This window comes from Coregonus clupeaformis, chromosome 20 (genome assembly GCF_020615455.1).
Source record: "Coregonus clupeaformis isolate EN_2021a chromosome 20, ASM2061545v1, whole genome shotgun sequence".
Taxonomy (NCBI): Eukaryota; Metazoa; Chordata; class Actinopteri; order Salmoniformes; family Salmonidae; genus Coregonus; species Coregonus clupeaformis.
Genome location: NC_059211.1, coordinates 44,188,969 through 44,203,166, shown reverse-complemented (window position 1 = coordinate 44,203,166; position 14,198 = coordinate 44,188,969). Strand labels below are relative to the sequence as shown.

The window sequence follows — 14,198 nt, the reverse complement described above, 5'->3', positions numbered from 1 at the left end:
ATGAACATCAAGTGCAATATGATATTGTGTGCTGCTGTAGAACTTGATGGGGTTTTGTAGGTCACTTACTGCATATCTCAGTCAGTGTGTGGAGACATTGTGGAGACCAAGGCCTAGTCACTTCTCTATAGCCATCATAACAAATATTTGAGGGAATCAGTGGATAGTTGTTATTAAAGGTCTGAACTTGTGACTTGACAAGACCAGAACTCAACAGTATTTATTGAACATTATTATCCAATGTGTATTGTCAGTATATGTATCAAGGTAAAGGAATACCACAATGTGTAAATAACATTTGATATGGGTTTCTGTCAAGTCAATCATGTACTGTAGTTGAATTATTAACATGTTTAATGATCTGGGTGTTCTCTATTTCCTGACATTAACATTGGCTCATTAACATAACCTCAAGTCACACCAAAATGATTAATGCAATGTGCTTCTTATTTTGGAAGCGCATTTCTGCTACTGTATCTCTTAATCTCTAGTATAGACTAGAAACACTAAAGATATTTTGATGGTATAACATGAAAACAGTTGCCTCCAATGCAGTGTCCATCCTTGAAATATCTGTTTGGTGACAGTAGGCAAAGCTTGTCTCCCATTTTCTTGGATCTTGTGTTACAGGAGGGGTCGCAGTTCCGGACCGACCCACTAGCTGTCATCCTCCGACAACCTTAGGCACCTCCTCACTCACAGTCTGGACTAATCAGTATCCTATTGGTGTCACCTGTGTCTACCTGTTCACCTGTGTATTTATGCCCTCACTTCCCTGTGTTACCTTGCTCAGTTTTCTCTGTTAGTTTCTGTCCAGCAGTACTACTCAGTGTCTGATCGGAGACCTATGTACAGGTACTTGAGAAGTGTTCTCCCTGTTTCGTTATTTGTTTCAGTTGTAGGTAGTATTTCGTATTTTGGCTGTCGGACGGTTTTTGGAGACTTATTTTCTCCGCCTTTCTTTTATCGTGATAAGTCCGTTATTTTGTATTCTTGCTTCAGGACCACCAGTAAATATCCTTGTTTCACCATCTCTGCCTACTGCCTACTGTTTATCCTGCACCGCACCTGGGTCACATCTCACACCAACCCTTACAATCTTGTAACCCATCTATTCCTCTGACTGACAGCCACTTTATATTGGGGTGTTGTGTGTGCATGCCTTTTGTTATACCTCAATATCTCAACATGCCCTAAGGTCCTGCCCAGTGCTGTGTCGTGCAGACATGTAGAGCTGTCTGTGGTTACATTTCCTACGGAAGTCTAAACGGGTCGGTGAGAAGGGGGAGATAATCTGCCCTAAATATACCCGTTGCTTCCTGTCACCCGGCTCCCCTTTCACTTGAAGGGGCATTAAGATGGGTGTTGCTTCTGGCAGGGTGTGGGTGTGGGTAACGTCGGGGGGGGGGATTAGTCCAGGAGTCCACTAGGGGCCATGTTTTATAGATGAGTGTGGTGAATTACATGTAAACAACTCCACCAACCATCAGTGACTTCATGGCTATATGTTTAACTCAGAGGAGGCTGGTGGTAGGAGCTATAGGAGGATGGGCTCATTGTAATGGCCGGAATGGAATAAATGGAACGGAGTCAAACATGTGGTTTCCATATGTTTAATACCGTTACATTAATTCCATTCCAGCCATATAGCTCCTCCCACCAGCCTCCTCTGGTATAACTATATATTCCTCTCACTTGCCAACTATGCCCCTACAGAAGGTTACTTCCTTCTAGAATGACAACCAGTGATTTGGTTTCCCACGGCTATGAAATCGGGGTGGGTGAGTACCAATGAGAGGGGTACCAATCCACGGGCAATCACTCTTCAGCCCTTTATCTGCCCCCTGACACCAATGTCCACCGCTATAAATCTATTGTCTGGCAGCTGGAGTCTTCCTGATAATCACTGGAGTGGTGTGAACCACACTGCTCCAATATTGGCAAACACACACATTGAATCTCCAGAACTATACACACACAGAACTATACAGAACAATTCAATATATGTTGGCCTACATCTTCCTCAATTGAACAGATCAATGTATCTTAGTTTGTATCCTTGTTTTGCCTCCCAAATCAGGAAATGGGTGCTACAGACTCAAATACATAATTTGTGACATTGCACTGTTCAATCAAAGACTCTGAAGTGAGTCGGGTAGTTTCCAGTTATATGTTCTTGGTTATTAAACATAATAATAATATGCCATTTAGCAGACACTTTTATCCAAAGCGACTTACAGTCATGCGTGCATACATTTTTGTGTATGGGTGGTCCCGGGGATCGAACCCACTACCTTGACGTTACAAGCACCGTGCTCTACCAGCTGAGCCACAGAGGACCACATATTTGAGTTGTTTGTGAAAACAGTCAGTAATGAGCATGTTCTAGCCAGACACCAATGCATCAAGAGAAGGAAGTACAGCAACCCATATTCTATAAATACATTCAATGTTCAGAGGAGTTGATGCTGAGGCATAATGCCATATGTTATATCCAAGCAGGGGTTTTCCAACTATATTATGATTTATTTATTTATTTAATTTCGCAATAGCGACGAGGAACTGCAGCAATCAGCTAGTTCTGCACATGGCTAAGCCAGGGGCCCACACCCTCATACACACTTCAGTAACCTACATCTGGAGTGATATCATTTGAATAACAGTACACTAGAAAGTGACCTACTGTAATGTTTCCTTCTACATTACTTTGGACAAACATGACCGCAGACTCCATTGTGAAATGTATATCATAGTGCCTGTACTTTTAGATATTGTCTCATTTTCAAGTAACTTATGGTCTTGCAATTTGGGATAAAGTGTCCTTTTACAGAGCCAACTCATGATGTATCGTAAAACTCTTTTGATATTTGTTGTATGAAATGTTTCTACAGCAGTGAATTTGTGTCCTGTCTGTTAAAAGAGAAGACAATGTGTTTCATGAAGGCAGATGGGAGAACTGAGAGAAAGAGAAAGTGATGGCAATGTAAGGAATAGAAAGCAAGCAAATTTACTTTTGTTGTTGTTGCTTTACCTAGCATTGACCCTGCTGCCATAAGGCTTGTCTTTACATTGATTACCTCCACAATAGAGTTAGGTGAAACCCCTGAGGAGATCAATTTGCTCCCCCTGGTCCCAGCTCTATCGTGAAGGGTGAATAGGTACAGCGGGAAGTCCCAACAGCAGGGGTCCTGCAATGTTTCTTTAACAGGGTGTGAAGGCAAACACATCACTGGGATGAGCTCTTTGTTTAGGTCATGAGCCTGTTATTTACACCTGGATTAGAATGATATGACCACCTCAACCTGCAATAATTGTTGTTATTATCTGTGGATATAGTAATCGATAATTACGTTTGTTGTTATATTGGAGGTTGAATGATACCAATAAAGTGATGCTCTTTTGCTCAAACCGCATGATGGAAGTAGGATTTTGAAGAGATCACAAACCTGTTTCTAATATTGAACTATGTCAAGGCCTACAATAACTCTAATGTATGGCATATCACCCACTATTTTACTGTAGACTACCAGATTGCTCTGTGACTGCTCTGTGACTGCTCTACCAGATTGCTCAGTAACAAATTTGTATTTATGTAGTTTTTTTACTAATCTGTTGAAAGTAATTTTGTTTATCAAAACAACATTGACAGTAAATACTATGGTATAGTTATTGAAGTGAATATTCTGTCACAAATACCAGTAAACCTGCCGATGAGGGCAACCTATAGCTGCACAATAATGGTGCGTAAGTAAAGAGTGGGAGTTAAAAGGCAGAACGGAAAATCGTCAACATGTATGGGGAGAAAAATACAAAATAAATAAATCAACGGGTTAGATTGGAGTCATACGAAGCTTTGAGAAGTTGAAAACGAGTGAAAATTCCTCCGCCGCCGCGACAGAGAAAAATAAAAGTTAAATTCGAAAGGTGAATTTCTAAAACAATTCCACAATTAAAAACACTTAAATATCTCAGTAATCCGGTTGTAATGCAATGTTTGTTGGGTGAGTGTCAAGTGTATATTAAAATGTGACGACACTCAAACAGATAGGCCTACTCCTCAGATAGATCCTCCTCTGTAACTTCTGCGGAGGAATATATTTTTCTTTGAGTGACTTCAGGAGTGACGGGGTGAGGGGATAGTAGTGAAGAAACTTTCAACAGGGTGGTGTTGTCTTTTATAGAAAAATAGAAACAAAAACGAATATTTTAAAGTTAAAACAGACGCGGAAGAAATAAGGTGAACGGGTGTTTTATGATTTTAACTCAGTAACAGTATTGTTCTTGGCGACAGACTTTTGAGTTCATTTCACTTAACCAGAGACGGAGCTCAGCCTCGCGCTGGCGACTCTATGTGGATTTTACAGAAAACATGGGCCAATTACCCGGTTTTGCTTCGGGCAAAGTATTGGTTTTCTTCGTCTGCTGCATTCGGCTTTCTTTGGGTAAGATACTGCAAAAAACATTTTGTGTGTACCTTTTTATGACCTAAATCGTATTCTCTCGCTAGTTGCTTAGCATCTCTGCACACATGTCTGCATAACAACGAGGATGTGATTTTGACTTATTGATTCGCAAGGTGATTGGGCTAAGTTTGATACAAAGTAACACATTTCGATACTTTGAAACTTTGTCACGTGCTGCTATACATCAGTTTAATAACTTTGTAACAAGAAGCCAGAAAGAACGTTGAACTTGTTACATGGCCTTAGCAGCTCGAGACAAGGTGAAGAATGGGAAAAAGTTACAACACAGCTACTGTTTTCTTTAGCAGTTTATTATTCAGGGTACATTGCATAGGCCTGTTTATATTTTAAATATGTTATATAGTGCACACAATATCACGTAAGATTGATTGATGGTGTTTAATTATAAATTATATTTAGTTGGCGCAATTGAGCTATATTGACTTTATTCTCGAGGGCTCGCACCGCTGCCCAGATGTTAGCTAAGCAGCGCGCTCGCCCATTATAGCTAGGGCTACGAGTGAAAGGAATTCAAAATGGTGTTAGCTGTGAAACTCGGAATTAAAACGTACAAATAAATCTCTGCTTTGTCATTTAATTGAATTTGATGGAGTGTATATTTGAAATGTCCATATGGTATTTTTGTATGTTTTGTCCGTGTGTGTTTAATGCTTATTGCTGATTGGCTCAAACAATAACACGCATAATTGTCACATATTGACGATAATCACAACAATCATAGTGAAAACAATACCATTGTTATTACAATCATTGAAATCATCACACTATGAATTTATCAGTATAAACCAATGATATCAATACAGAAATTGTTATTCTTAGGGACAGATCGAAATTTACTGGGGGGTCCAAAATAGGGGAGGGTTGTCAAACTTTTTTTTTTGGTTTGGGGAGGGTACTGCGTTTTTTCCCTGGTTTACATTCTCTCTTCTGCTCGTATTTTCCCTATAAACAATGGCTTTAGTTATTTTTGATATTACCCTAATAAAGTTGAGAAACGTTTGTGAAGGTTTGCTATTGTGTGGCTATTACTATCTCTCTGGGGTTAGGCCTATGCTTCTCTTCCTTTATATATACAGTACCAGTCAAAAGTTTGGACACACCTACTCATTCCAGGGTTTTTCTTTATTTTTTACTATTTTCTACATTGTAGATTAATAGTGAAAACATCAAAACTATGAAATAACACATATGGAATCATGTAGTAACCAAAAAAGTGTTAAACAAATCAAAATATATTTGAGATTCTTCAAAGTAGCAAACCTTTGCCTTGATGACAGCTTTGCACACTCTTGGCATTCTCTCAACCAGCTTCATGAGGTAGCCACCTGGAATGCATTTCAATTAACTTACTTTACTTTTACTTTGGTCATTTAGCAGACGCTCTTATCCAGAGCGACTTACAGTTAGTGCATACATTATTTTATATTTATCATACTGGCCCCCCATGGGAATCAAACCCACAACCCTGGCATTGCAAACGCCATGCTCTACCAACTGAGCTACATCCCTGCCGGCCATTCCCTCCCCTACCCTGGACGACGCTGGGCCAATTGTGCGCCGGGTCTCCCGGTCGCGGCCGGCTATGACAGAGCCTGGATTCGAACCAGGATCTCTAGTGGCACAGCTAGCACTGCGATGCAGTGCCTTAGACCACTGCGCCACTCAGGAGTAAAATTAACAGGTGTGCCTTGTTAAAAGTTAATTTGTGAAATGTCTTTCCTTCTTAATGTGTTTGAGCCAATCAGTTGTGTTGTGACAAGGTAGGGTTGGCATACAGAAGATAGCCCTGATAGCTGTTCTTGCCATAATATGGACTTGGTCTTTTACCGAATAGGGCCATCTTCTGTATACCAACCCTACCTTGTCACAACACAACTGATTGGCTGGTACTGTGTATATATCATACAGTGGGAGTGCCCTGATACATTTAGTGCGTAAATCTCTGACAGCTGAACTGTGAGGTGGACAATTTATTATTTTAGGAAAGTAGCCTAAAAACCCCAAAATATAAATAGCTGTTCAGGAGTCGTATGGCTTGGGGGTAGAAGCTGTTAAGAAGCCTTTTGGACCTAGACTTGGCACTCCTGTACCGCTTGCCGTGCGGTAGCAGAGAGAACAGTCTGTGACTTGGGTGGCTGGAGTCTGACAATTTTTAGGGCCTTCCTCTGACACCGCCTGGTGTAGAAGACCTGGATGGCAGGAAGCTTGGCCCCAGTGATGTACTGGGCCGTACACACTACCCTCTGTAGTGCCTTGTGGTCGGAGGCCGAGCAGTTGCCATACCAGGCAGTGATGCAACCAATCAGGATGCTCTCGATGGTGCAGCTGTAGAGCTTTTTGAGGATCTGAGGACCCATGCCAAATCTTTTCAGTCTCCTGAGGGGGAATAGGCTTTGTCGTGCCCCCTTCATGACTGCCTTGGTGTGTTTGGACCATGATAGATTGTAGGTGATGTGGACACCAAGGAACTTAAAGCTCTCTACCTCCTCCACTACAGCCCCGTCGATGAGAATGGGGGCGTGCTCGGTCCTCTTCTTTTTCCTGTAGTCCACAATCATCTCCTTTGTCTTGATCACGTTGAGGGAGAGGTTGTTATCCAGGCACCACACGGCCAGGTGTCTGACCTCCTCCCTATAGTCTGTCTCATCGTTGTCGGTGATCAGGCCTACCACTGTTGTGTTGTCGGCAAACTTAATGATGGTGTTGGAGTCGTGCCTGGCCATGCAGTTATGGGTGAACAGGGAGTAGAGGAGGGGACTGAGCACACACCCCTGAGGGGCCCCCATGTTGAGGATCAGCGTGGCAGATGTGTTGTTACCTACCCTGTCACCAATTAGATGGAAACCTAGCTATACACACCCTAAAGACTCTGGCAAGTGCGCTAGTCCAGCCCCAAACATCTAAAGAATAAGCTACCAGCCAAACAAGCTTGTAAGAATTGTACTTAAACTCCCCCCTCATACTCATCGGGAGATTTAGCATTTTTTCATCTCTATCTCTGTAATATGTCTGTATCTATGTAATTGTATTTATGTAAAAAATAGGGACCACAATGGAAATAAGTCCCCAACTTTATTGTGTGATCCCGGTCACTTCTTTGTATATATGTATTTTTTTACTGAAAAATCAAATCAATCAATCCAAACGGTGCAGCGGCCAATTGATGAATGAAAAGAGACATCTGTTACAAAACAACAAAAAGTTAAATGACATTCGAAGATAGTCAAATCAAGCCTTCGATACTGGGTAAGCCTACAAGGTAGGGAAGGATATATTTTCTGTTTGTCGAGATTGACAGTCTAGTTATTGTGGTGATGAAAATGCAAACCAGGGGGAGGGTGTTCAATTTATTTTACAGTACAAGGGGAGGGTCATGTGAAAATATTTTTATTGTTGGGGAGGGGGGTGCATTTTTTTAGGACACCTTGAGTTGTACTAGCATTTTGCATGGACTCTCACGATTTACAAAAGAGGAATCACACAAAAGAACACAAGACAATGCAAAACTGCTGCATGTAGGAGAAGAAGTGGGTGGAATGTTGCTGTTGGTGTTTCACATTCCTCCCTCTTTCTTTCTCTCTTTCCCTCATGCTTTCTCTCTCCCTCCCTCTTTACTCACTCACTCTCACAGTGCAGCACTCGGCTGTAGCCTCCCTATTCTGTCAAGCAGATGATGCTGTCTTCTGTTGTGCTGTATTAAGTATCATCCCTTCTGCTTATTTTTGTGGCACACAACCTAGTGCTTGCTCCTAGTGATGGCTGCATGTATTTACTCAGTCCAGACGGCATGTGTGTGCACTGAAAAAGCCCAGTGATTGTGCCTGTAACTGCATTGCTTGTTCTGCAGTCTGACCCATGCTGGAGCGTGGTGTGAAATGTAATTTATCTGTGACATGCTGCGCCCTCCGCATGGAACACAAACATCTGTTTATTGACCTGCCCACAGTTCTGCATTACTGAGCAGCTGGTGGCTGAGCGCCTTCTCTTTCCACTGCCAGTGGTGGGCACCGTGTCGGAGCATCAATCCGTCCCAGCTCTGAGTCTGCCTCTACAGACAATTGTAATATTGTTCTATGTTTGTTGCTCCTTCCTCTCAAACCTTTCTCCTCCCTAAGCTATAATGCTCATATTAGAATAAACACCACATGTGTTTTTGCCCTGTTCTTTTGGTTGGGCTAGTAGTAAAAAAGCATCAAGTGGCATAACAGCAAAAAAGAACAGAGCTGTGTCACGAGGTCAACGGGCTAGAGGCTATGGTGCTCCAGATGTGTTTTTAGTCAAGTGGAGAGGGTGCGATCCGATGCAAGGGGGTCTTGGTGTGGTTAACTGCCAAACTGAGCCTGAAGTGGTATCAGTGTTAGATGAGTGAAATAGCAGAGGAGGTGAGAGCAGAATGGAGTAAGAGAGGGGGGGATTACAGAGTGTTGTCTGCATTGTTGAGCAGGTTAGCAAATTAACAGGGAATTAAGATGTCCTGCATTCCTGCCCTAGCAGAACCCAGTAATCCTGGAGTCACCAGGGCAGAGAGCTAGTGCCCATGTACAGGGCTCTACTCTACACCCCAGCACTGCAGTGTGAAGGCCACTCCACCAACAGAGCATAGCCCTCTGTGTACACAGCTTTAGATCAGGGGTGCTAACTAATTGAAACAGCAAGGTTATCATTGGGATTTAATTGTTGCTCTTGGCACTCTACATGTTTAAAAGTCGCCTCCCTCGCTTTATGTGACCTAGTCCTAGTACAAACCTAGCTTGATGTTGATGCTGCTGTTTGTGTGGGCCACAGATGTAAGTAACCCTCGGACAAAGTTGTTTAGCTTAGTTTCTCTGCATGCTGAGCCAGGGTATTTTATTGTAGGCTCCCATGGCAACTGTTTGGCCCCTGGATATGGGCTATAGCAGTGTTTCCCAACTCCAATCCTTGAGTACCCCCAACAGCACACATTTTTGTTGTAGTCCCGGACAAACTCACCTGATTCAACTTAGAGGGCTTGATGATTAGTTGACAAGTTGAATCAGGTGTGCTTATCCGGAGCTACAACAAAAATGTGTACTGTCGGGGGTACTCGAGGACTGGAGTTAGGAAACACTGGGCTATAGCAACTCCAGGAAACTGGGTTACTTCCTCAGTCAGTGCGAACAACTTCCTGTCCTCTCCAATATGGGACTGGTGCCAGTGCTCGGGGACGCCCATGTGTGTGCACCCTTTGTCAGTGTTTCATAATTACTTCCCCATCTCACTCCTCAGCCATTAGTTCAAATCCCCTTCGTCAATCATTCCCTCTCCGCAATGGGACCCAACTAACAGAGCCTCCCCTCCCCAGGGTTTTGTAGGGGTTTCAGTAACAAAGCAGTGGTGAGCATTGAGGGAGGAACCAACGTGTGCCAGCCAGCTGCACAGCAACATGCCAAGGCCCCTGGCCCTGACTAGACATACTGTATGTCTTTGATCTGTGCCCTTTTTTCAATTCCCAGTTGTTCCAAAATATTGTGATTTATCCTTATTGGAGCTTCTGAAATTGACATGGAACTTTGGTTAATATTGAACTTCTGAAATGGACAGAGAACTCTGGTTGTCAAATGTCTTACAGTGCACAGACCAATGCAGGCACATGCACACACGCACAGATAGAGAGAAAGGAAGAGGGAGTGTGAGGACGAGAGAGCGAGCGATATTCCCTTCCATTTCTACTCATGTGGTCATTTCATTGTCCAGCGCACACAGTCTCTGACCGCAGTCACACATGCTCCTGCTCGCACCACTGCACGTGTGGTGGAGGAATCATTACTGGCTGTCTGTGTGTGTGTGTATTGTAACAATACCAGAATTTTGACTTCGATACTGATACCAGGTTTAGTATCACAATACTCTATACCAGGGATCTTCAATTCTGGTCCTGGAGGGCCGAAACACCTCTGTTTTTCATCCTCTCCTTCTAATCAGGGGCTAATTCAGACCTGGGACACCAGGTGAGTGCAATTAACTACCAGGTAGAAATAAAAAACAGAAGTGTTTCGGCCCTCCAGGACCGGAATTGAAGAACCCTGCTCTATACCATCACGATACGCAATACCAAAACACTATACCACGGCTAAAAAATAAGGCATATTAGCCAAAGTCACAGAATGTGACTTGATCCAGACAGATAAACTCAGCTACTGCTCTGTTCAATCGTTGGGCATCTTTTGAATATCATTACATTAAAAACATTTATACGTCAACTTTTTTCAGAGACATTAATCAATCATACAATCAATTTGAATTTGTTTTTACCAATCTACCTAACAACATAATGGTTATCATTTATTTGAATTACATTTACATTATTTAGCAGACGCTCTTATCCAGAGCGACTTACAGGAGCAATTAGGGTTAAGTGCCTTGCTCAAGGGCAGATCGACAGATTTTTCACCTAGTCGGCTCGGGGATTAGAACCAGCGACTTTTCGGTTACTGGCACAACGCTCTTAACCACTAAGCTACCTGTCGCCTAGACCTATTCACAGTACAGGTGAATGCATATTCAATAGCAGTGTGTGCATGCATTGAGTTATTGATCTGGTTTTGGCTGATTTCATGGGTCTACTGATCAACAACATTGTACTGATCAACAACATTTGCATAGAAGTAGTTTCTCTTGTAAAAATGTGCGCTGTCTCTTTAACCAGTAATGACGTCATTCACGAGGCAATGGGGGGCGGCCTGTCAGAGCACAGTCAGTTCGCTGAGGCAATAGGAAATCTTTGGGAGAGACTGAATAAGTGAATTAATCAAGTTTTGGGTGGCAATCAGTTCCTGGAGAGAGAGGCAGTCTGGGGACTGGGCTGTATAGACGCCTGCCCCTGTCGCCACTCCGCTCAGCCTCTGCTTCACATTAGCTCCTCACAGCTTCACACTCACATCAGCAGGGATCACAGGCTGCTCCCACCCAGACACTGTAAATCTCATCCGTTCTGCCTTTCTTCTCCTTTCCCGTCACGCCATCTCTTTTTCCCTCTTCATCTCTCGTTCACTCCAGCCATCCATCAGTCAGTAGTAATGTTGAGGAAACTAGATGGAGGAGGTGAGGAAAATGAATAAAAATATAGCTCTAGTAGTATGAGAGGGAAGGAGGAAGTGTATGTTTTAGTCATCTATGTGTTAAATACCCTTTGTGTTCCCCCCGTCCTTTCCAACCGACCCCAGTTTTCCTTAGCCGCCTGGTTCTTATCATGTCTACAATGTCAGGAAATTCCCCTAAACCACATTTCACTAATATAATAGGAGGGCCTCCATTAGGGGAGAAGAAAGAATGTCAGTTCTAGTTACAATAGGCTGGTAAAAGTTATGTCAGCGGGGTGTGTGGTCGTGTGGTGGTACTGTTTGTTGTGTCTGTGTGAGCGGAGTGGGGCCCAGCTGCAGTGGGGAGGATCCTCTCCTCCCTCTCCTCTCCTCCCTCTCCCAGAGTCAAAGCCCGGGCCGGTGGCCTGCTTCTAGGGCTCTCCCTGACAAAAAATTATCTTGGTTGACCGAAAGTCGTCGTTTTTTTCGACCAATCGATTGGTTGACATTTTTAAATGTGTATTTTTCCATATATAGACACACCCTATGTGTTTTAATAAAATTAACTATATGCATTGAGCTTGTCTGATGCTTTAAGTTTACGGTTTGATGAAATAAGACAAATGCCTCAAGAGGGTGCCAGAGATCTAGATAACCAGAAGGAAAAAAAACGTTACCTGACCAAACTGTTCTCCTCGTGCTGGCTTTCGCAGATTCTGCCATTACTCTCCTGAAGTTGCCGGTAATAGGCTACTCGAGGAGTCTGCAACCTTTCTCATGTGGAATGGCAATTCATCTTACCATTTCTACCGATCTTCTTGCCAGTTATGGTTTTCATATGCACATTTTCATGAAAAACAGTTTCATTTAATTTATAATAACGTCTTCATGTCTCAAAATAATTGTCATGTGGTTAATCAAAATTCTATCCAAATCTAAATGAAAATGATACAAACCTAAAAAGTAACTTTTATTGCCAGCTATGTAAAAATAGCCTAAATAAAGCCAACAAATAAAAACATTGCAGCCTGCAGGTAGAAAATATCCTGATTTTAAAAATAAATATCCTATGAATCACATTGGCTACACATGGCCTGTCTACAACAAACTTGAAACATTGTATCAACTATTAACTTGGGTCTGGCCCAAAGCTTGTACTAGAGAACTTGCAACATTGTATAACATATTCTGGGACTTCGAGAGTTTCCTGTGCCAGTGAGCTCGGGACAGATTTGCGCAAGGGATAAGAAGCAGTGCTTGACTTGGGCAGGTGCTCACCGGAGCGGAGTACCGGCACCTCAAATGTTCTACTGCTTGAGCTCCTGTTCCTCTTATAGAATATTAGCTCAAAAGTATTGTTGAGCTCCTGCACCTAAATATAAACAGTACCAGCACCCAAAATGAGTACTGGAACCTATTTCAGTCCAAGTCAAGCACTGATAAGAAGTAATCAGGTAGGCCTATTTTATGAAGTTCCCACTGGATCAGAGCATTACATTTTTCCCTTTCACGCTGAGTGGTTATCGAAAGGGAGAGAGCTGGAAAGATTTTTCAAATACATTGAGGAAAAAACTATTGTCGTTCTCAATGGATGTAAAAACAGACTTCGTTTGCTGTTTGAGGTGAAGAAAACATTACTTTGAGAAGCTCCACAGGTCATTAGTGGTGGTGCATTAAGCCAATCAGAAATACTATCAGATCCCCAAATGGGCACATTTATATACCTACATTTGCGCGCAGGCCAGGTAGTCTATAGGCCTACTTCTATGCGTGCGCGTCCTAACTCAACATTGACAAGAGGGCTCCAAACAAAAGACTGACTAAATTGACAACTCATAAATGGAATGAAATAAACCAAAACTTGTTTCTCACAAGTGTAGCATAGGTTGTGCACTCTGCAAACAATGTGTCCACTCCGACAATGATAACGGGAAGACTGAAATAATAATACTGAATGCATTAACAGAAATTACCATAACCAAAGTAACAAACATTGTAGATTATAATGATAGGAATTCATGGTAAATGTACTACTTGTGATATATATATATAATGGGGAATTGATATACACTAACAATCAAATGCAAACAATTCATACAATGAAGTTAAGAAACAATGAATGTGCACAAATTGGGGGGAGAGAGCACATTCTGGACTGAAGTGCATTGTGCATCTGGGCACATGGTCAATTCGACGTCTGCATTGGCCATGCAGCATTTATGGTTATAAGGCCTCAGCAGAAGTCAGGGCATTCATACTTCTTGCACTTCACGGAGTAGTGCAGAGCTGTTGTCAAGGAGGTGACTTTGTGTTTTCTACAGGATGTACCACCTACCCTCAACCGATCATGTCAATGCGGAGCTATACAGAGCCCTCTGCATTGTTACAAAATTTGGGAGGAGCATGGCGATGCGGTACGGAGCTTGATTTGGCCTCTGCAGGCTCCGCAATTGCGTCACACCCTCCATATGGAGCCTCCGACCACATTAATGGATCAAGCATAAATTGGCTTTTAGTCTACGCCTCAGCAATATATTGGTTCACTGAGATGGGCACAAATATATACTGCTGGACTAAAACAATCTCGGTCGACCGACAGCCTAACGACCAAACAATCGACCAGTCGACTAATTGGGGTCAGACCTACCTGCTTCAGAATGGAAATGAAGTAATT

General features: G+C 42.6%; 1 protein-coding gene across 2 annotated transcripts in view; it reads left to right on the top strand.

Moving 5' to 3' along the window:
• The first annotated feature begins 4,132 nt into the window (after window positions 1-4,132).
• Window positions 4,133-14,198, top strand: part of LOC121533473 (neurogenic locus notch homolog protein 2) — a 58,078-nt gene continuing 48,012 nt past the window's right edge. For both annotated transcript variants that reach the window (XM_045205506.1, XM_041839438.2), the window contains exon 1: window positions 4,133-4,442. In XM_045205506.1, the coding sequence (XP_045061441.1) occupies window positions 4,370-4,442 (73 nt within the window). In that variant the 5' untranslated portion in view covers window positions 4,133-4,369. The remainder of the gene's footprint in view (window positions 4,443-14,198) is intronic.